Below are 23,732 nucleotides of genomic sequence, written 5' to 3'. Positions count from 1 at the left end.
GCCTGGACCAGTCTCTGCCCAGGATGACCCTCTCTTAAACTCCCTTTAAGAAGAATTGGCTTCCAAGTATTGCACCCAGGGTCTCCATCTCAACTTAACTTGATCCTCTGAATTTCCCAATATGGCGGACAGTTCTTCCATCTTAAAAATCTCGTTGACCTTCCCACACCACAACTCGTAAGTTGGGATCACTGTCTGTTTCCAGAAAATAGGTATGCATGCCCTTGCTGCATTCAACAGACGCAGAGTCAGGGACTTCCTGTAGCTCCGCACTGAGCTTCCTGTCAAATGCAGCAAGCACAACGCAGGGTCCTCTAGTATAGCCACGTTGGCTATATGTTTTATAGCCACTGCTATCTTATTCCAAAATGGCCGCACTCTTTTACATCTCCAAAAAATATGTACCATATTTCCATCCTCCAATCCACACCGCCAGCATTTTCCTGAGACCGCCTCTTTTATTCTGTGTAATAGTGATGGGACTCTATACCATCTGGTTAGAATTTTATACCCTGTCTCTTGGATCTTACAATCTAGTGACGATTGGTTAACTAATCTCAGGATCTTATTTATCTGCTCTTTTGACCACACGGTGTTTAACTCCTGCTCCCATTTTTGGATAAACGGCAATTGTTGGTCTCCCTCTTCTTCTGACAATTGTGTATAGAACCTTGAGATCAAATGGCCCGTCGCGTTACCTGTTCTACACATATTTTCCAGATCTGTTAGCTCTCGTGGTGCATACCCTTTCTGCCGAACTGATCTAATATAATTATACAACTGATAAAGGCTGAAATAATCTAGCGATTCTCTTGCACCTACACGGGACGCTGGAAATGGCCGTTTAGGAGCAGTTGGGCGTTTTTTTTAGAAGCCCCTGAACCCATCTACATTTTATCTTATCTGTCCATGTACACAGGGTCGTTTACAGTCATTTGCAGGCAGTTGCGTTCAGGGACTGTTTTTAGAACGCAATTATTTGCGTTCGAACGTGTGTTTCCCGGCGTTTCAAACGCACAAACGCGTCCGAACGCGATGACCCGCGTTTAGCGTTCACGTTTTTCCATTTTAAAGGGGAATCATTTTTTTGACCTCTAGGAACGCTTCTAAACGCAAACACCCGCAAACGCTGCTAAACGCCCGCTAAACGCGGGTACAAACGCGGCCGAACGGACGTTTCAAACGTCCTAAAAATTCCAGCATTCAAAGGGACTTTTAACAACGTCCCGTGTACATGGAGCCTAACTATATGGACCGCCCTGTAATATCTCAGGATATCTGGTAATCCCATCCCACCTCTTACTTTGGGTAAGGCCAACGTCTGCATCTTAATTCTCTGGGATTTGTTTGCCCAAATATAGGAGCGGAGTATGCCCTTGATTGATTGAAAGAATTCTTTTGGAACTGCTATTGGAATTGTCTGCATTAAATACAAAATACGGGGTAACACATTCATTTTAATAACGCTACAGCGCCCAAACCACGTCACTGCCAACAGCTGCCATATTCTAAGATCTGCTTTAATCTTTCCTACAAGCGGAAGGTAATTCTTTCTATAGAGATCCGCGGGATCTGCCGTTAACTGTATCCCTAAGTATTTCAGCGTATCTGAGGCCCATTGAAACGGGAACGCTGTTCGAAGTGCTCTCTCTTCTTGGTCAGATAACGATATGTTGAGTGCCGCTGATTTAGTTACATTAATTTTATAATTAGAGAACCCACTGTATGTTTTCAGGGCGCCTAGAATATTTGGTAATGAAAGAGAAGGGTTAGTAGCAAAAAACAGCAGGTCATCCGCAAACGCGGCCACCTTGTGTTGTTCCCCCCCCCCGCTTTGGATTCCCGCTATATCCGGAGAACTCCGAATTCTGCACAATAGGGGTTCCAGACACAACACGAATATAAGCGGGGATAAAGGGCACCCCTGCCGTGTGCCATTAGAGATAGGGAAGTAACTCGACCTCCATTCATTTACCCTAACAGCAGCCGTAGGGACCGTATAAAGTGCCAGTATAAATTGCAGCATTTGTGGTCCCAGGCCTATGTATGACAGGGTGGCACGGATAAAATCCCACGCCACCCTGTCAAAGGCCTTTTCCGCATCTGCTGCGAAGAGAACCATCTTCTTCCGTGATGTACGTGCCCGATGTATTAAATCTATGGCTCGGATTGTATTGTCCCGGGCCTCCTGTGTAGGAATAAAGCCCACTTGGTCGAAATGGACCAAGTCTGCCATAAATGGTAAGAGCCGATTTGCTAATATTCTTGCGTATAGTTTCGTGTCTACATTTATCAAAGATATCGGGCGATAGCTGCCACAACACAGGGGGTCCTTCTCCTCTTTAAGTATTAGAGTAATATGCGCCCGTAAAGAATCCAATGGGAACGCCGCTCTTCTTCCCACTTCATTGAAATGTGATAGTAGGGGGTTCTTTAAACGCTCCCCAAATTTCTTGTAATAACTTAAAGTAAAGCCATCTGGGCCAGGTGCCTTATGTGCCTTGGTCTGTGAAATCGCAGCGGCCAGCTCTTCCCCCGATATCTCGCCTTCCAAAGTCAGTACTTGGTCTTCTGAAAGTGTACGCATGCCCGAGTCTCGTAAATACTCCTCTATCTGCTTCGCCTTTTCTGGACTTTTCTTGCTCCCTATTTCCGGTAGGTTATATAGTGACCGATAGAAAGAGCAGAACTCTTCTGCTATGTCAGCTGAAGTGTGAACCTCCCCACCTTTTGTATTTCTAAGACGTAACATTTGAGTTCGTCTTTTTGGGCCCCTCAATGCTCGTGCCAGCATCGCCCCTGGTTTATTTGCGTATTCATACAGGTGTCTTTTCAACCATAACATATTTCGTACTGTCTTTTGGAAAAGTATCTGATTCAATTCCTCTCTTACCCGCATGAGAGGGATCAAGTGAGCTTCCGCAAGCGTTCTCTTATGCTGTCTACTCAGATGTTCAATTTTAGTTAGATATTCTTTAATTTTCGCCTCTCGCTCTCTTTTACGCTGTGCACCCAACTGTATCAGTACCCCTCTTATCACGCACTTGTGCGCTTCCCAGATCGTGGAAGGTGAGAGCGACTCCGATGTATTTTCCAAAAAGTAGTTATGTAACGCCTCATCTATCTTCCCCTCCATTTCCGAGGATTGTAATAAGGCCTCATTTATGCGCCATGATCTTGGACTACAGTTTTTTGATTTCCACTCTATACTCACATACACCGGAAAATGGTCAGAGATTGAAAAATCTCCGATATCTGAGTCTGTCACTAACGGCAGGTCTGCCTGGGTAACCAGGATTCTGTCTATCCTACTATATGCCTTGTGGATTGGAGAATAGAAAGTGTAATTTCTCTCCCCTGGGTGCATCAACCTCCATGGGTCGATGAGGCCCAGGAGGGAGATCTCTTTTTGTAGCCTTCGTAATTTAGCAAATGACATATATGAACTTCTTTTGGAGGTATCCAACAGAGGTTCTGGGGCATAATTAAAGTCACCTCCCATCACTAAGTGCCCTTCCCGGAATTCCAAGACAACTGGAATTATTTTCTGTAAAAACATTACATGCTCATAATTGGGAAAATAGACATTTACAAGGGTTACCTCGACCTGTCCTATCCACCCCTTCACCAACACGAACCTACCCATTGGGTCAGCCAATTCTTCTTTCAGGATCCAATTCATAGCACTTGATATTAAAATGCTCACACCCTTTGATTTAGCAATAGGGGATGTAGCGTGGTAGACCCATGGAAAGTCTTTGTTGTACAATTTTGGTACTGCATCTTTGCAGAAGTAGGTCTCCTGAATGAAAGCTATTTGTGTAGCATCTCGTTTTAGATCTCCCATAAGTCTCCTACGCTTCTGTGGGGTTGATAGTACCCTCACATTATAGGTCGTAATCTTACAACCTGCTGCCCCCCCCCCCCCCGGGTCGCCCCACCTCCAGCCACCATTGTGGAACGGTCCCCTGCCCCCTATGGCCACACAACCTATGCGAGAAAAAAAAAAAAAATTAAAAAAATAATTTAAAAAATAAAAAAATTTGACAAGAAAAGAAACCCCCCTTCACCCACACAAGTATGTATATAATGTTTAATACCCACTACCCCTACCCCCCTCTAATGGTTATCTAAACCAGCGCAACCAGGCGCTATCTACTGAGGGGGCCGTGGTTCCCAAAACCCCGCGAGCAAGCCACTGTACCTGGACACTCTCCTTCAAGAACACAAGAGGGAAGAAAAAAGAAGAAAAGGCTGGGCTCCAAAAATTGGAGCTAAGAAAATGGGCTCTACTCCCTCTCACCCCTACCGTGGTGGTAAGGATGTAGTCCCTATCTTATCACCGGCAGACAGTAAAACTATAAATTTAAAGTGTCCAGCTAGAGGAGCTCTAACTCGGCGGACGATCGCCTCCCTTCACATAATGTCAATGTCCTACTCCCCCCCCCCCCGCCCCAGAGACCCCCTCTTACGCCTCCCAATCTAGTCAAACTACCCCGAGCCAGGTCGCAGATAAAGGGGACTTAATTGCTACATGGTCAGATCCCTTGCTTGTGCCTTCTACTTCTATCACTCTATGGATTCCCCTCCCCCTCCCCCCATCTCCCTTCCTGAGGGCCCCGGGGCCCCCTCACCCCCCCTTCTGCAAAACATCTACCCTCCCCTCAACTCCATTTTAACCCTTCAGACTTGCGCTAGGTCCTGGGAGGATCTCTCTTACTCACTTCTAGTTGCTATTAACCATAACTATTCCCTGAGTCACTATATCCTCTGTATACACCCTAATAGTGATTTAAATTCGGTATTATTAAGTCTCACCTATCTTCTTTTTTATGTCTTAAGCGTGTCACGCACGAAGTGAGGGAACACTCTCAAATTACCTCTACCTCAGTTCCCCCTTCCCTCTTAACCCTTAAGATCGTGCTCCGGCCCTCCATGGCTGGCGGGGGCACGAATAGAAACAAAAAAAAAAAAAATTTATAAAAAAAAAAAAACACCTTGTGAAGTTATTGTTGATTTCTACAGATACAAATATATAATATCCAACTTTCCTGTGAAAAAAAAAAAAAAAAAAAATCCAAAAACGCACACCACAAATCTCCTATAAGAAAAACATGAAAAGCATGGAAAAATAACACAAATCACACTAAAAGTAACCCCCCCCCCCCTTCCCCTTCGAGGGTGACTCAGATAGTAAGGACATATAGAAAGTAAAACAGAAAAAATGCAGAAAAAACACCCATTTCCTGACAGACTCCATGGCAGCATACGTATCGGGTTTGGCCCCGCCTCCAAACCTACCCATAGGACCTCACTCCCATAAATCTTTGCTCCTGTTCAGCACACGTGTTCTTTTTTTGTCCTCCAAAGGATTACCTGATATCCTACCTGAAGATGGATTCCGGGTGATGGATGGCTCTACCAGTCGGGTATGGAGCTCTCCAATAAGCCCCAGCTGCTGCGGGGTATGGAGGAGGGGCGAAGATGTAGCAGCCTTGGCCAAAAAGCCCAGCTGCTGCGGGTGGCCGGTACCCTTGAAGAGATAAGTCCGGTGTGCATCCATCCCTGGTGGTCTGCGGTTCGTGAGTACACTCCATGGCAGCTATTTTATATGCTTATATTGCCTTGTTTATATATGTTTCTCTTACCTGGTCTTTCCTGCCTTCCCTGGTGGCTAGTGGTCCGGGGCCGGTCAGCGGTTCACTTCCTGACCGGCCGCCGGTGCGGTGCGCTACTGCGCATGTGCGGCGCCTCCAGAACGAGGCTTGGCTCTCGCGCGTGCGCAGTAAGAGCGCGGCGCATGCGCAGTGAGTTGGCGTCGGCGGCGATCGCTGATGACGTCACCAGGCGCCATATTTAAATCCCAGAACTGTCAGCAGTGTTGTGTTTATACACACTGCTGATACTGGGTGTTCTATACTCCGCATCTGATCGGTTTTTGGACGCCTGCTGTTCGCTGCCGCTCTGCCTGCTAACCTCTGGTTCTTGGTGAGTACTGGCCCCAGTTTGGGAGCCCCCCCCCCCCCCCCCCCTCCTCTTTTGCTGGTTTTCTGACATTGCTGTCCGGCTCATTCTTGTAGGTCAGCATCAGAATGGAAGCTACTTTGCCCTCCGGTGGTCAGCCCGCCCCTAACAGGTATTTGGGGCTTCTTGGTGGGGCTGTGGGTTATAGGGGGTGGGGGTAGGAACTCAAGTGTTCCTAGCTTCCTGTCTGTTTTTTCTGTTTTTTCTCTTGTTCACAGCCCTCCTCGTTCAGAGACTAGGCACTCTTCTCAAAGAAGTGAAAGACGCTCAAGCTCTCGCCACCGGCACTCTACAGGAAAGTCCCGTTCGGGCTCACATCATCAAAAATCATCTACTTCAGCCAGCCACGCACGGAGACCTGACAAAGCAGGTTGCAGAGGCTGTGGCGCTAGTGTCCCGGAGAGGAAGCTTTTCTGTGATAGATGTTTCTCCCAGGCTGCGGGAGAAAGGGATACTTCCGATCAGCGCATTGAGGCTTTGGTCAAGAGAGTGGTTAAGGACTCTTTGGCAGAGTTGGGTGTCAGTCGTTCTCAAGACACTGCAACGGCTTCCCCAAGCCCCTCCCCTGTAGCACTACAGGTACAGGAAGATTTCGAGTCAGCCCACACAAGCCATCAGTCGATGCTCTTGTCAGGTAGCGACTCTGAAGATGAGGATCCCTGCTTGGGTTTTGAATATACCTTGGTGCCTTCCCTGGTTAAAGCGGTCAGAGAGACCTTAAATTGGGAGGAGTCAGCTGTTCCCCCTCCCAAGCAGAAGAAGTACTTTAAACAGCTCAATAAGGAGCGTGTTAATTTTCCCTTCCTGGGAGAGTTGGGTGAAATCATCTTGGAGGAGTGGAAAAAGGTGGAACGAAAGAATTCCTTAGTATCCAAGATGGCTAAACTTTACCCCTTCAAAGAGGATGATGTGAAACATCTTGAGTCCCCTCCCCTAGTTGACGCAGCAGTCATGAGACTGGTCAAGCACGTGACCCTTCCCTTAGAGGATACGGTCTTATTTAAAGACCCGTTGGACCGAAGGATGGACTCTGATTTGAAGAGAATCTACCTTACAGCAGGTATGGCCTGTAAGCCAGTCCTGGCTTTGGCTGCTCTATCCAAAGCCATGGAGTCTTGGGCTGATGTGGTAGACGAATCGGTCAGATCGGTTTCGGAGGAGGTGGCCAGAAGCGCTCCAATCCAGGAGCTTAGGCTGGGCGCGTCGTTCCTTGGGGAGGCTTCCATAGACTTGATCCGTCTATTGGCAAGAGTTATGCTGTCCTCGGTCACAGCTAAGAGAGCTCTTTGGCTCCGCCCTTGGGTGGCGGATCCGGCATCAAAGCAAGTTTGGTGCCGTATTCCCTTTGAGGGGTCCTCCCTTTTCGGGAATAAACTGGACGAGGCCATAACCCGGGCTACAGGCGGTAAGTCTGGGTTTCTTCCCCAGGATCGGCGCCAGTTCAACGTCAAGAAAGGACAGCCTACCAGAAAATTTGTGCCTGACCGGGCCAGGGAAGCTCGTTCTTATAGACCTGGTCGGGAGTTCAACCGGAACTGGAGATCCAGACAGTCTTCCAGGAAGACGACAAAGAACGTCTCCTCTGGGGACCGTGAGCCCACTAAGTCCTTTTGAAGGTGGGCCCGCTCAGACATGTCGGGTGGGTGCACGTCTACGCTCCTTCCGACATGTCTGGGCGGCTTCGATTCAGGACCCCTGGGCCGTCAGGACGGTGTCTTCAGGCCACAAGTGGGTCTTCAAGGAGAGGCCAGGCTCAAGGTTCCTGCCTACTGCCATACCATGTCTAGAAGAAAGGCGTCAGATTTTGTTTTCTTACGTCGAAGCTCTCATTGCTCAAGGGGCTGTCATCTCCGTTCCAGAGTCCGAGCGAGGCCAAGGAATATATTCTCCGCTCTTTCTGGTCCAAAAGAAGAACGGATCATGGAGACCAGTAATAGATTTGACCTTCTTGAACAAATTCATAAAAAAAGAAAGGTTCAAAATGGAGACCCTGTTGTCCATACAGCAGTCAGTCCAGCCGGCAGATTGGATGGTGTCCATCGACTTGAAAGACGCCTACTTTCATGTCCCTGTGGACGAAGATTTTCAAAGGTTTCTCCGGTTCGAAGTGGGAGGATTACATCTTCAGTTTATCTGTCTCCCATTCGGGCTCTCAACATCTCCACGGACCTTTTCAAAAATCTTATTGGCCGTGGTAGCCCTACTGAGATTGAAAGGTATCCGTCTTCACCACTATTTGGACGATCTACTCCTGTTGTCCCAAGACAGAGACCAACTATTAGTTCATCTGGAGCAGGTCGTGTCCACTCTCCAGAAGTTTGGTTGGTTACTCAACAAGGAGAAGAGTCACCTGATTCCAACTCAGTCCCTGATCTACTTGGGCGCTCTGTTCGACACAGAGAAGGCGACTATCTCTCTTCCAGAGGAAAAGATAGGGACTCTCCGAGACAGGATTCGCTTTGCCCTCTCATCCTCTCATCTTCAGGCACGTCAATGTCTGAAGGTGATCGGGACTATGGTCGCAGTAGTCCCCATGGTGAAGTGGGCCCTGTGGAGGATGAGACCCTTTCAGAAGGGATTCCTTCAGCAATGGGATACGTGGCATCTGGATCAACGCATCTTCCTAACCCCTTCAATGAGAGCGAGTCTTCCTTGGTGGCTATGCAGAGACCACCTGCTGAACTGCCACTCTCTGAAGCCAGCTCCGTGGGTAGTGGTTACCTCGGACGCCAGCAACATAGGCTGGGGTGCCCACTGTCTGTCGGAGGTGGCACAGGGCAGGTGGGAGTTTTCCACTCGAGGAATAGTATCCAACATACTAGAACTCCGAGCAGCATTCCAAGCTCTTCGAGCATTTGCTCACCTGACAAAAGACCAACCTGTCATGCTGCGCCTGGACAACACCTCAGCAGTGGCATACATCAGGAAACAAGGGGGTACACGCAGCTGGTCCCTATTGAGGGAAGTGGAGCCGATTATGTCCTGGGCACAGAAAAATCTCTCGAATCTTTCAGCGGTTTATGTTCCAGGAGTCCAGAATGTCAAAGCAGACTTCTTGTCCAGAGTGGATCTGGACAACAACGAGTGGTCCCTTCACAAGGAAACGTTCGACTGGATCCTAACATTGGGGTTTTCTCCAGAGGTAGATCTCTTCGCCTCCCCCTGCAATCACAAACTGCCGAAGTACTACTCAAGATTCAGAGATCCACAAGCATCAGGGATAGATGCACTCTCGGATCAGTGGAGATTCCACAGGGCATACGCCTTCCCACCAATTCCGATTGTGTTGCAGTTCCTTCGGAGACTCAGGTCGGAGCCAGTGGAGGTAGTGGCGGTGATTCCCTTCTGGCCGAACAGGCCATGGTTTCCCCTTCTGACGCTACTCAGTGTCCAAGACCCAATCCCGCTACCCTTCAGACCGGACCTGTTGTCCCAGGGGTCTGTACTCCATCCGTGCCCAGACCGTTTACATCTCAAGGTCTGGATGTTGAGAGGAGGAGGTTACAGGCTTTAGGCTGTCCAGAAACGGCAATCTCGACATTACTTAGTGCTAGAAGAAGCTCAACGAACAGGGTGTATCAGAGAATCTGGGAAAAATTTTCTGCACAACTGAATACAAGGCCTGATCCTCAATCTTCAATTAAGATCCAGGATGTATTGAGCTTTCTCCAATCAGGACTGGATTTGCCTCTATCAGTGAGTTCGCTCAGAGTCCAGGTCTCGGCTATTTCTGCTTTTACAGGGATCTCCTGGGCCACTCATGCCCTAATTCGTCAGTTCTTCCAAGGGGCAGTGAGAATCAGACCTCAGAGAAAACCCAGGTTTCCCAAGTGGGATCTGCCACTAGTTCTGGATTTCCTGGCGAGTCAAATTCAAGACATGTTTGATTCTTTGACCATAAGAGAGCTTACACTGATAACAGTGTTTCTGGTGGCTATAACCTCAGCAAAAAGAGTGTCGGAAATTGGGTCCTTTGGGACACAAGAGCCTTTCTTAACCTTTTTTCCTGACAGAGTGGTGCTCATCCCCATGCTGGATGCGAGACCAAAAAGGACCTCTGTCTTCCATGAAAACATAGAAACAGTATTACCAACCTTTAGACAGGAAGAGGAAGAATCTTCGGTTCATCCGCTGGATGTTGGAGAGTGTATTAAGAAATATTTAAATGCCACTTCCTCTTTCAGAAAATCAGAACATCTTTTCGTTACCTTTTATGGAAAAAACAAAGGTTCAAGAGCCTCGACGAGATCCATTTCCTCTTGGATCATCCAGACCATCCAGTGGGCTTATAGGGCTAAGGGCTTGACCCCTCCAGCAGTAGTTACAGCTCATTCGACGCGGAGCATCTCTACCTCCTGGGCAGTATCCAGACATGTGGCTCCTGAAGTCATTTGCAGAGCAGCATCGTGGTCCTCTATTAACACTTTCTTATCCCATTACTGTGTTGAGCCAGCGGCTCTTTCTTCTGTGAATTTTGGTTTGCAAGTCCTGTCTGTTTGACAAAATGCATTAAAACTTTTCTGTTCAGCACCTGCCCACCCTGTGTGTACGGCGAGTTATTTCCCGATACGTATGCTGCCATGGAGTCTGTCAGGAAAACGGAAAATTTATATCAAATACTTACCGTAATTTTCCTTTCCTGATGGACTCCATGGCAGCAGGAGTTCCCTCCCGGATTTCTGTGGAGGATAGTTACAGAACACGTGTGCTGAACAGGAGCAAAGATTTATGGGAGTGAGGTCCTATGGGTAGGTTTGGAGGCGGGGCCAAACCCGATACGTATGCTGCCATGGAGTCCATCAGGAAAGGAAAATTACGGTAAGTATTTGATATAAATTTTCCGTTATCTTGACAAAGCAAATGTTCGAGGCGGGTGTGGGGATACCAGGGACCTCCACACATCTTAACTTTCCCCCCTCCCAGAAAGAGAGGGAGAAGAGGAGATAGGGAGAACCCCAGAAACAAACAAAGAAAAAAAAAAAAAACGCATGGGAAAAACTGGAAAAAAAAAAAAAAAAAAAACATGGAATAGGCCAGGAACCTGTGTGCAGCACTTTTAGGTTCGTTGTATTAATGTCTCCTTGTCCTGAGCATCTGTTTTGCTCCCACACCTATCTGCTCCAAATTTCACCCATGTTGTATGACTTAATTCATGTAATAGTTCACGGAGTTTCCTAGGACATCTATCCAGTCACTCACATGGATCGGGGCGCACCCCAAAAATGTAAAGAGCCCGGGGAGCTGGTCTGGCCATTTCAAAAAGAACGTTTCTCTGTCTTTCACCACTTTCAAATGGAAGGGGTGTCCCCAAAAATAGGTTGCTCCCACTTTTCTTATGACCTCTAGGAGGGGTTTAATTGCGGCTCTCATCTTTAGGGTCCCCCGTGAAAGATCTGGCAACAGTTTCAATTGAGAACCTTCATACTCAATCTGCCCTTTTGCCCATGCTTGTCTCATTATGTGTTCTTTAAGTGAAAACAGGTGAATCCTAATCACGACATCTGGGATTAGATCTGTTACCGTCCTTCGGGGCGCTTTAACCCTGTGCACTCTGTCAATTTCCATTTTTTCCATTTGGGGTCTCTCCAACACACCATTCAAAATACCCACTACCGTGGTTCTGAGCTCTGGGCCCTTTACGGATTTAGGCAAGCCCCGCAGTCGAATATTATTCCTCCGGCTGCGGTTCTCGGCATCATCCTGCTGCAGCCGCAACCAGGTGACTTGTTTTTGCAACTGCGCTCGTGAACTTTCTAATTCAGAGATTCTGACTTCAAAATCACATTGTACTGACTCTGTATTCACCAATCTGCCTTCAATTTGGTCAACTTTTTGTTTTAAACCACATATTTCCATTTTAATGTCACTCACGATTGCTGCAGCCATGTCTTGGATATCCTGTTTCGTCGGGATCATCTTTACAAACTCAACCCACTCCGCTGTTGATGGTATTTGGGGCTGTTGCGGCATAATCAGGGATTCTTTAGGCTCTTCGTTCCTTTGTTCATGCGATATATCCATTACTAAAGGCTTCTTCCCACCAGCAGAGACCCCAATAGATTGAATGTTTGTAGCTTTGGGCCCTTTCTGCTGAACTGCCATTCCTGAGTTTGTTTGGCGTTTCTATGATGCCTTGGTCCCGACAGTTCTTCGTGATGCCACTGTGCGTCTCAGAAAATAAGAGGTGATGTCTGTCCTTTTCTCTAGGGCTTGTTTCTGCTCCGGGCTGGCTGCTTGAGTCATATATACAGGGGAGACCAGCGACCTCCGCATCTACTGTCCCAGCTGGCACTCAACCCCGGCTCTCCTCCTCCACAGCCCCTCAGCCCCACGCCGACCCGCACGGTCTTTCACCCTATGCTGTACCTCTCTCACTCTGAGGCAGGGTCCCGCACATTCAGCGTATGACCGCCTGCTTCCTTGCCACCACCGCTGCTTTATGGCTCCCCGAGCCTGGATTTCCCCATTACCGTCCTCTGTGAGCCTCGGGCCCCGCTCTGCACCTAGCGGGGGAGGGGGGGGGGGAGAGCCGACTCACTCACTGCACGGCGCTCTCCTCCACCAAGCAGAGCTCCTCACTGCTCGGCCTCTCACGGAGCCATTGACGAACCACGCCCCACTTGACAAGTCTTTACAAGTCTTTGTGGCAACTGCCCACTTCTCGCCTACTAACTATTTCAGTGGTTCTCAATTCCGGTCCTCGGGACCCACTAACAGGCCAGATTTTAAGTATTACCTTGGGGGATGCAGACTAGAATACTGCAATCACTGAGCAGCAAATGAGATCACCTGTGATGTAATTTAGTTATCTTGCAAACCTGGCCTGTTGGTGGGTCCCGAGGACCGGAATTGAGAACCACTGAACTATTTAACTCGCTGTTCATTAGAAATAAACAAGAAGTATAATTTACCTGAACAATGTGTGTCAGTGTGATCTCTTTGTGCATGCACTCTAATTACCTATCTAATCAGATCCAGCAGCAAGAAATCTATTTTGAGCCTGATTGAGGATCGCGAATCATTACAAAACAAAAGTAGAAAAAGAACGCTGTGCTTGAGTCAAAAAAATAGAGATAAGCAGCCGACACTAGAAGTCAAAATACAACAACTCCAATCTAGATCTCATATACAGAAGTGCAGTGCTGAGAGATAATAGTCCAAACACATAAGAATGTGAGATGCAAGGTGTAATAATTGAATGAATGTTCAAACAAAGAGGGGAAGTAAAATAAATTCTTATCCAGAGTCCTGTACAGTGAGAATTGCAAAGAAAAAAATTAGCAATTGGAGAGGGTTGACTTTCTGTCTGTGCGTTCTATCTGAGAGAAGTCAGGTCACCACCTTGTGGACCATATTGTAAGGTGACCAGATTTTTTAAATGAAATCCGGGGACATTTTTTTTTTTTTTTGGCAAATGGGGACTCTGGATGTGAAAAGACCACCAGGAAGGACCTCTCCACATGATACCAGCCCAGCAGAAAGGTGATGACCACACTGCAGTAACATTTCCTGAATGCTTGAGATCAAGTGTGTTGTGGTAAGTAGACAGCCACTAGGGGGTCATCCCCATTTCTACACACACTGAAGCACAGAAGCACTTTGTTTGGTTTTTCATTTGATGGACAGTATATGGACTTTTTTTTACATGATTTGTGATTTTTTGAATTTATGAAAATTAATTAATTGTGTGATTTTGCGAGATTTTGCACAACATATATATATTTTTTTGCACAATTTTCGGGCCTACGACGGTGACATCATCACGTGAACGCATCTCTGATTGGTCGATTCATGAGAGAGTCCGGAGGGAGACCTGGTGGGACACCACTATTACTTTTATACTCTGATTATGAGTTTATCTGGATGCTTTGTAAGTGAGACCTTTTTTATTCCTATTAAACGGGTTTATACGTATTACACTATGGAAGTGCCTGTTTGTTTTTTACATATCATTTTTGCTGGACGAGCATGAGTGGAGACATCGGGTTTATGGTTTGAGGGAGACCTTACCTTTCCTCATGCCCAACTTGACCACCTGTAATCCAGTGGTCAAGTATATCTGGTAAGCAGTTTGCTTTTACATTGCGGGTGTGGAGTTGGACTATCCCTCTTCAATTGCTAATGTTTTACTCTAGATAAGGATTAATTTTACTTCCTCACTTTGTTTGGACATTCATTCATTCATTCATTCATTGCATCTGACATTCTTATGTGTTTGGACTATTATCTCTTAGCGCTGCACTTATGTATATGCACTTATGTATATGTACCATGTACTTGTATGAAAAAGTCTCCTGTTCTGTTTGTATTGCTTCCTTTGTGTGAAATCCCTGGTGTTCCTGCTAATCCCTCTGCTTTCCTATTAAAAACTGACCACACTGGGCCGAAGAGCACCACATGGTCAGTTCTGTAGCTGTGCCTGCTCTCATCCAATGATCAGACTTGTCCTGACACGTGACCCCCCCCCCCCCTGCCACCACAAAGTCGTGTGCTGCTGCTGCTTCTCCTCCCCTGGCCCCTATGCAGCTGGGAACAGAGGGTATGTGATCAATTATAAAAATGGGAAAAATGTATTTGTAATGTTTTTTTTTATATATCTATACACAAATGTTTTGCCTTTCATTTCTATTTTAAACTGAATGGGTTGTTTTACAAGGTGACCGTTTACAGTCACTTTAAAGCTTTGTGAATGGAGTCATTTTCCTTGCATGGGGAGGGATACACTATAAAATACATACAATACATTCTATCTAGTTTGCATCCAGAACACACAGAGAACAGATCTCATACATTATTTGGTTTATATTTCATATGACAGCCTAAAAAAAAATCTAAAACTATATTTTTCCTCCCATCAAAAGCCAAGAATGAGTCATAGAAGACCCGTGGTATTACACATTTATTTCTGTGACAGACAATAAGCAAAAATAATTTGTTTTGGGTTCCTTCTGTCCTCTGTAGGGTTAACTTGTAAAGCCTCCGCCTTCTTTATGAAAACAGATTTTTAGTTTCGTTTCTTCTTCCTTGTTCCCAGAATGGCGTCTGCTGCTCTAGGAGACGAGCTGAGCTGCTCCATCTGCCTGAACCTTTATACGGAGCCGGTGTCACTGAGATGTGGACACAACTTCTGCCGGGAATGTATTGTGACTGTTCTGGATACACAGGAGGGGTCCGGAGTTTATTCCTGTCCGGAGTGCAGAGAGGAGTATGTAGAACGTCCTACTCTGGAGAAGAATAGGAAGTTGTGTAACATTGTGGACAACTTCAGATCTACACAACAAAATGAGGAGAACAGTGAGATCCTCTGTACGTATTGTGTGGATTCTCCAGTGGCCGCTATCAAGACTTGTCTGCAGTGTGAGACTTCAATGTGTGATAAACACCTGACAGCCCACAACAAGACAGTGGACCATGTGTTGGTGGAACCCACCTCGTCCTTCAGTAGTAAAAAATGCTCCATCCACAAGAAGCTTCTGGAGTATTACTGCTCCGAGGATGCCATCTGTCTATGTGTAGCCTGCTGTCTGGTGGGAAAACATAAAGGACATGAAGTGGAACTTCTAGAAGAGGCTTTGGAGAAGAAGAAGGATAAACTGAGAAATATTCTAGAAAAACTGACTATGGCAAAAGAGACAACTGAGAAGAACGTTCAGAATCTACAGGACCAGAAAAGAAAAGCACAAGAAAAAGCAGATGATGAGAAGAAGAGAGTCACTGCCCTGTTTGAGGATATCAGGAGACAGCTGGAGGTCCAGGAACAGAGAGTCCTGAGTGAGATCTCCAGGCAGGTAGAGGAGGTCTCATTGTCAGTCACTGATCTCATTAAACAGTTGGAGATACAGAAGGATGAGCTGTCCAGGCAAATTGATCACATAGAGAAATTGTGTAACATGACCGACCCACTAACTGTTCTACAGGATCAGGAATCATACACGGGTGACCAGAATGTGGAGGAATCTTCTGTTCATAATCTGGATGATTTTATGATCTCTCTTGTTTTGCACAACTCTATAACTGATTTTATCACTGATATGCAATTGAAAAACAACCTCTATGCGGAGGATGGAACTGATCTGCTACTGGATAAAAAAACTGCCGGTGACTTTCTGGCTATATCTGATGACCTGAGAATAGCCTCCCACTCTGAAACAAAAATGGTTAAACCAAAATTACCACAGAGATTTACAACATACAGTCAGGTGATGAGCATAGAGAGTTTTTCCCATGGGAGACATTACTGGGAAGTAGAGGTTGGTGACTGTGGGGCATGGGATGTGGCTGTTTGCTATCCCAGTATAGAGAGAGTCGGAAAGAAGTCTGGTATTGGGAATAATAATAAGTCCTGGAGTTTCTGCAAAACTAAAAATGAATATGCATTTCTTCATGACTCTGTGAAAGGATTGTTATACCCAGAGTCTCCTGGGCAGAGGTTGGGAATAGATCTGGATTATGAAGCCGGCCGTTTGTCCTTCTACCAGCTGAGTGACCCCATCAGACACCTCCACACCTTCACCGCCACCTTCACCGAACCCCTCCATGCTGCCTTCTATTTATTTGGTGGAGCCTGGATAAAGCTCATATCTCCGGCGTTTTCTATAAAACCATAATTTACAACCTATTATTATTATTTTATTTTGCAAATAATAAAGAGGATGAAATCGCCTTGGAAATAGTAACAGCTGGAAAAATAAAGGCGCAATAAATTGCTCAAAGGAGATCTTGAGACCATTCAGAATGATTCATGTTCATATCCCCTTTTACTAACGGTCATCAAATCTCCAAACTTTCTGGGATCAGAAAGATGAATATTGTTTAGGACATTGTCTCTAGATAAAGGACACATCCCCCGTACAAAGGCCATGAACATTTTAAAAGCTAAAAATTATTTGTTAAATCTACTAACCAACTAAAGCTGCTGGTAAAAATGTCATCCACACATTTGGCAAAGAAAGTATAAAAATCAGCTGAACATGAAATGATGCCTCCTGTGCAGAGGTTAGGATTATATTTGGATTATGAAGATGAACCTTTCTTGGCTGGGAGCGAATTCAACAATTAAAATCCCGTTCATTCCCATTAGATTTGACAAATAATTTTCCATCTCTGTCCTACAGATTTAATTGTGAAATTTACATTTTAACTCTTAAATAATCAAACAAACTTTCTGAAAACAACATCTTTGGAAGAAAGTTATACAGGTTCATGACCAACTGTGCTTATAGCCCTGTCTGCTATACCTGCAGTGAGATACAAGGATCAGCAAGGCTCAGTCTTTGTGCAGCATTACTAAGTCTACAAATATGATTTGATTCTCGGAGATATCGGACACACTGCATATTAATATCCGTTTATCTCTTAATAACTAGAGGTTAGCACTGCTAATTATCTGGCACCCCCATATATACTGTATATCAGTACTATCTCATGACTACATACTTATGAGCTGCATGTACACTATATTGTCAAAAGTATTGGGACACCTGCCTTTACACGCACGTGAACTTTAATGGCATCCCAGTCTTAGTCCATAGGGTTAAATATTGAGTTGGCCGACCCTTTGCAGCTATAACAACTTCAACTCTTCTGGGAAGGCTGTCCACAAGGTTTAGGAGTGTGTCTATGGGAATGTTTGACAATTCTTCCATAAGCGCATTTGTGAGGTTAGGCACTGATGTTGCACGAGAAGGCCCATTCTGCGTTGTTGGAACTTAGGAGAGTCATAGGAGACACTGTAGAGGTGAGACTTATTCCGGGTATAGGGAGCTCCTCTTATAGGAGACAGAGTCCTATGATATGGTGGGGTCGGGTTGTCATGTCACTGTTGATTTTATTGGTTGATGTTAGAGATGATCTGAAGATGTTCTCATTGTTATGAATGGAGTAGAGAATGATTAAAAACCTCTGTCAGGTTTTTATTGCTGTAGAGAAGGATTAGAACCTCGGTCATGTTTTTGCTTTGCTGTCTGTGTCCCCTCTGGAGAGATCCATCCTCTCTCTCTGTTGTGGTCACCATCGTCACTGGGAGAGAAAGTGATAACAAATCCAACATTTCCTTAATAGATGGAAATCTTCCAATGGGGACACCTTTACCAATGACCAAATTTTTCGGTGGCGTTTTCTGTTATCTTTGCAGAGAATTCCTGTTGTTGGCTTTCTGTTGTATCTCTGGGACAGAAAATTAAAACAAAATCCATTAAATGGGACACAGACAGCAAAAAAAGAACCGCAAAAGAGGCACTTTTACAAAGTTGAAGTTGAATATGATTTATATTTTGCCTTCTCTGGTTCCTCCTTCCCCCGTTCCGTTTGTTCAGCAACATGTCAATTAAAATTTTAAATAAAACGTTCCATGTTCATTACATGACTGGGTCTCTGTTCTTCTCTATGACTGCAGGCAGATCATGATAGGTGGGAGGGGCTGGCAGGGGGCTGTACAAAGCTTCCTGAAAACATCCCAGCACCCGGCCTCAGTACTCCTCTCAAGTAAATGAACAGAAGAGAAATCTTTTCATTCTGTAAATGAACAGAAGAGAAATCCAATCCGTATTTGGGGTGACCACTGTTTGCCTTCAAACCAGCATCAGTTCTTCTAGGTAATTACACACAGTTTTTGAAGGAACTTGGCAGGTAGATTATTCCAAACATCTTGGAGAACTGCCCACAGATCTTCTGTGGATGTTGGCTGCCTCAAATCCTTCTGTCTCTTCATGTAATCCCAGGCAGACTCCATGATGATGAGATCAGGGCTCTGTGGGGGCCAAACCATCACTTCCAGGGCTCCTTGTACTTCTTTACATTCCTGATGGAATGGCATAATGGAGAAGTCTCTGCCTGTATTTCTCAGCATTGATCCTGACCAAATCTCCAACTCCATTTGCCGAAATGCAGCCCCAAACTTGGCAGGACCCTCCACCATGATTCACAGTTGGCTGCAGACACTTATTTTTGCGCCGCTCTCCAGCGCTTCCCCCAACAAACTGCCTCCTGCTACAGCCAAATATTTCACATTATGACTGATCAGTCCACAACACATATGGCACTTTTCCACTACAAGTACCGGCTCGGCTCTACTTGGCCCTGCTTGGCCCGGTTTGCTTTTCCACCTCTGGTACCGCATGGTACGGTGTTGGAACGGTTCGGTACGGTATGGTTTGCTTTTCCACTAAAGTAGTACTAAAGTTAAGTGGGTGGGATAGCAACGATTCTCTGACCAATCAGTGGCTAGTAGTGACTGCATGCAAAGGATTGTGGGATATGGTACTGGTACGGTACCTCGAACCACAATCGAGGTGGTACTGTTTTAGAGAGCCGTACCATTCGGTCCTATGCAGTGGAAAAGCACCGCCGTACCGTACCGAACCGTTCCTACACCGTACCATGCAGTGGAAAAGCGCCGCCGTACCGTACCGAACCGTTCCTACACCGTACCATGCAGTGGAAAAGCGCCGCCGTACCGTACCGAACCGTTCCTACACCGTACCATGCAGTGGAAAAGCGCCGCCGTACCGTACCGAACCGTTCCTACACCGTACCATGCAGTGGAAAAGCGCCGCCGTACCGTACCGAACCGTTCCTACACCGTACCATGCGGTACCATGCAGTGGAAAAGCACAAAAGCGAGCCGAACCGTTCGGTTCCATGCAGTGGAAAAGCGCCAATACTGCCATTCAACTATGCAATCTTTTCCATGTCCATTAACAAGTATTAGACAATTGGCGTGCCATAGAATATTTTCAGTTTTTACACTCCTAGTTGTGCTTGGAGACTTCAACCCCCTTCTTACATTTTTGTATTTCAATATTTTTATTCGTTTTTAAGGAAAGATCACAAAGGTACAATCAGTCCATAACCATGGAACAAAATAAAAAAGGAACTATTCAAAACAGTTGACATGAAAGCTAAAAAAGTTGAACAGTAGCATAAACATCAGCAAAAAGTGTAGCCCCCCCCCATGCCAACTAAATCTGCGTCTGCCGGCTTGGACCCCACCAACCCGCTGCAGCAAAACTGACATTTATAAAGAAAAAAAAAATGACATTTAACTTGACTCACGGTTGCATGTTATTGCTGGCAATGCAAAAAAAAAAAAGTTTTTTTAAAAAAGGCATGGGGTCCCCCCCCAACCCCAAATTCCATTCTAGACCCTTACCCAAGCACAGGGTCTGGCAGGCCAGGAAAGGGGGGGGGACTAGCAAGCGCCCTTCTAAACCTTCCCAGCTTACATGCCCTCAACATGGGGGGGTTACTTTGTTGATGGGGACAAGGGCATCTTCCATGTGGATGTGGGGGTCTACAGGCAGGGGGCTTATCGGAATCTGGAAGCCCCCTTTCATAAGGGAGCCCTCAGGTCCTGGGCCCCCCTATGTGAATGAGTATGGGGTACATTATACCCCTACTCATTCACCAAAATAAGTGGCAAAAATAAAGACAGGAGGCAGTTTTTGAGACTTTCTTTATAAAAAATATAAAAACAGACACGTCCTCAGATGTAGATTCTTCATGAATAACGATGCCCGCCACCACCACAGGACCTCCATCCCCCCAAAAAAATGCTCCACCTGCGATGAAGGCTAACCGCTGACTACCTGCTCCATCATCTGACAGTTCTTAAATAGGTAAGGGGTGGGGCCACCTGGCAACATCACCTGGTGACACTGTCCCCGTGTGACATCACCGACTGGTGCATGGTGGGTCAGTGATGTCACATGGGGGCAGTGCCACTAGGTGATGTCACCAGGTGGCCCCACCCCTTATCTATTTTAGAACTGTCAAATGGCAGAGCAGGCAGTCGGCATTTAGCTTTCGTCGCGGGCAGAGTTTTTTTTTTCCGGGTCTGGCAGTGCAATGGGCATCGTGATTGACGATGGATCAAGGTCAAGGGACATTGTTTTTTTTATTTTTAATTAAGGAATTGTCAAAAACAGTGTGATTTTTTTATTTTTTTTTGGTGAATGCATAGGGGTACAATGTCCCCATACTCATTCATATGAGGGGGAAGGATATGGGGGCCCCCTTGTTAAATTGGGCTTCTAGATTCTGATAAGCCCCCTGCCTGCAGACCCCAACAGCCACAGCCCAGGGTTGTGGGAAGAAGCCCTTGTCCCCATCAACATAGGAACAAGGTGCTTTGGGGTGGGGGTGGCAGAGCCATATCTGCCCCAAAGCACTTCCACTTGTTGAGTCCCAATTGTTAGTAATAAAGATAAAATAGCTAGATCAGAGCTTGATCTACGTTAGCGTCAGGGCAATGGCGGAACTACCAGGGCTGCAGCAGTCGCACTTGTGACTTAGCCCTGGTGTTCCACCACTGTGGGGGGGGGGGGGGGGGGGGCGCTGCTGCCGCTTCTAAGTAGTGATCGGAGCAATTTGTCCCTGACATAGTTGTACACTGTGGGCGCCACCCGCCGCTGCTTACTGCAGGCATCTTTTCAGTCGGGACATTGTACACTCACTGCTACTGGCACAGCGCTCCGCCCATTCCTCCAAGCAGATCCATGTCAGGTGGAGGAGAAAGTCAGCTGATGAGCCAGTAGAGTGAAGGGGGAGGAGCTCTCCCCTGCATGAGCCAATGTGAAGACAAAGTTACCATATCAGAAGAGCTGCTACTGGAGGCACTGTGAAGTCAGGCTGAGCAAGGAGGGGATCGACTGAAACTGAGAACAGGTGAGTGCCAGTGTCCCCATCCCATCCCTCTGCCACTAATCACATCTCTCTTCCACCATCCCATCCCCCCACCACCCCTCTGTCACTAATCCCATTCCTCCATTCCATCCCCCTGCCACTGATCCCATCCCTCTATCCCATCGCCACTGATCCCATCCTTCCACCACCATCTCATCCCACACACCATCCCTCTGCCACTGATCCCATCCCATTCCCCCATCATCCCTCTGCCACTGATCCCATTCCCCCATCATCCCTCTGCCACTGATGCCATCTCTCCACCACCATCCCATCCCCCCACCATCCCTCTGTAATACCACCATCCCCCACCACCATCCCTCTGCCACTGATCCCATCTCTCCACCACCATCCCTCTGCCACTGATCCTCTCCCTCCATCCCATCCCCCCACCATCCCTCTGCCACTGATCCCATCTCTCCACCACCATCCCTCTGCCACTGATCCCATCCCCCCACCATCCCTCTGCCACTGATCCCATCCCCCCACCATCCCTCTGCCACTGATCCCATCCTTCCACCACCATCTCATCCCACACACCATCCCTCTGCCACTGATCCCATCCCCCCACCATCCCTCTGCCACTGATCCCATCTCTCCACCACCATCCCTCTGCCACTGATCCCATCCCCCCACCATCCCTCTGCCACTGATCCCATCTCTCCACCACCATCCCATCCCCCCACCATCCCTCTGCCAGTGATCCTCTCCCTCCATCCCATCTCCCCACCATCCCTCTGCCACTGATCCCATCTCTCCACCACCATCCCTCTGCCACTGATCCCATCTCTCCACCACCATCCCTCTGCCACTCATCCCATCTCTCCACCACCATCCCTCTGCCACCGATCCCATCTCTCCACCACCATCCCTCTGCCACCGATCCCATCTCTCCACAACCATCCCTCTGGTGTGGTCTTGGTCATGGCCCTCAGGCTCTGAGGAAGAGGCACGGCCTCGAAACGCGTCAGCCCTCCATCTACAGGAGACATTGGACTTTCTTTGAAGCTGACTTTAGGAATTGATATGCTGTTCTACCACACATGTTTGTGAGTAGCTGATTTTAACCTTTACTATTAATAAAGCCCGCTGAGGATAATGCACTAGGCTGCTGCGCCCCTACTTTGTGTTTGTTTTTACAGTATGTTCGACCACCCCGGTCGCAGTAGGCAGCAAGGCTTAGCTATCTGGGATGCCAAGTGTGGGTTCCAAGATTGAAACAGCCTGAGGATCTGGTTCTGAGCGCAGGAGCAGGGTGTTTAGCTTCACTCTTCTTGTTTCTGGACCATCCCTCTGCCACTGATCCCATCTCTCCACCACCATCCCTCTGCCACTGATCCCATCTTTCCACCACAATCCCTCTGCCACTGATCCCATCTCTCCACCACCATCCCTCTGCCACTCATCCCATCTCTCCACCACCATCCCTCTGCCACTCATCCCATCTCTCCACCATCCCTCTGCCACTTATCCCATCTCTCCACCACCATCCCTCTGCCACTTATCCCATCTCTCCACCACCATCCCTCTGCCACTCATCCTATCTCTCCACCACCATCCCTCTGCCACTCATCCCATCTCTCCACCACCATCCCTCTGCCACTCATCCCATCTCTCCACCACCATCCCTCTGCCACTCATCCCATCTCTGCACCACCATCCCTCTGCCACGAACCCCATCTCTCCACCACCATCCCTCTGCCACGCATCCCATCTCTCCACCACCATCCCTCTGCCACGCATCCCATCTCTCCACCACCATCCCTCTGCCACGCAACCCATCTCTCCAACACCATCCCTCTGCCACTCATCCCATCTCTGCACCACCATCCCTCTGCGACGCACCCCATCTCTCCACCACCATCCCTCTGCCACGCATCCCATCTCTCCACCACCATCCCTCTGCCACTCATCCCATCTCTCCACCACCATCCCTCTGCCACTCATCCCATCTCTCCACCACAATCCCTCTGCCACTCATCCCATCTCTCCACCACCATCCCTCTGCCACCGATCCCATCTCTCCA

At 47.2% G+C, this 23,732-nt stretch overlaps 1 protein-coding gene across 1 annotated transcript in view; it reads left to right on the top strand.

Moving 5' to 3' along the window:
• LOC309557659 (uncharacterized protein) overlaps nt 1–16,631 on the top strand; it is a gene marked incomplete at both ends in the record, with an annotated part of 88,192 nt that extends 71,561 nt beyond the window's left edge. The window contains one exon of the mRNA XM_082260448.1: nt 15,033–16,631. Within this exon, the coding sequence (XP_082116574.1) occupies nt 15,033–16,631 (1,599 nt within the window). The remainder of the gene's footprint in view (nt 1–15,032) is intronic.
• Between the last annotated feature and the right edge of the window lie 7,101 nt (nt 16,632–23,732).

Source organism: Pelophylax lessonae, assembly GCF_965119305.1.
Source record: "Pelophylax lessonae genome assembly, chromosome: 6".
Taxonomy (NCBI): Eukaryota; Metazoa; Chordata; class Amphibia; order Anura; family Ranidae; genus Pelophylax; species Pelophylax lessonae.
The sequence above is the reverse complement of the archived record's forward strand: the minus strand, read 5'-3'. Positions and strand labels throughout refer to the sequence as shown.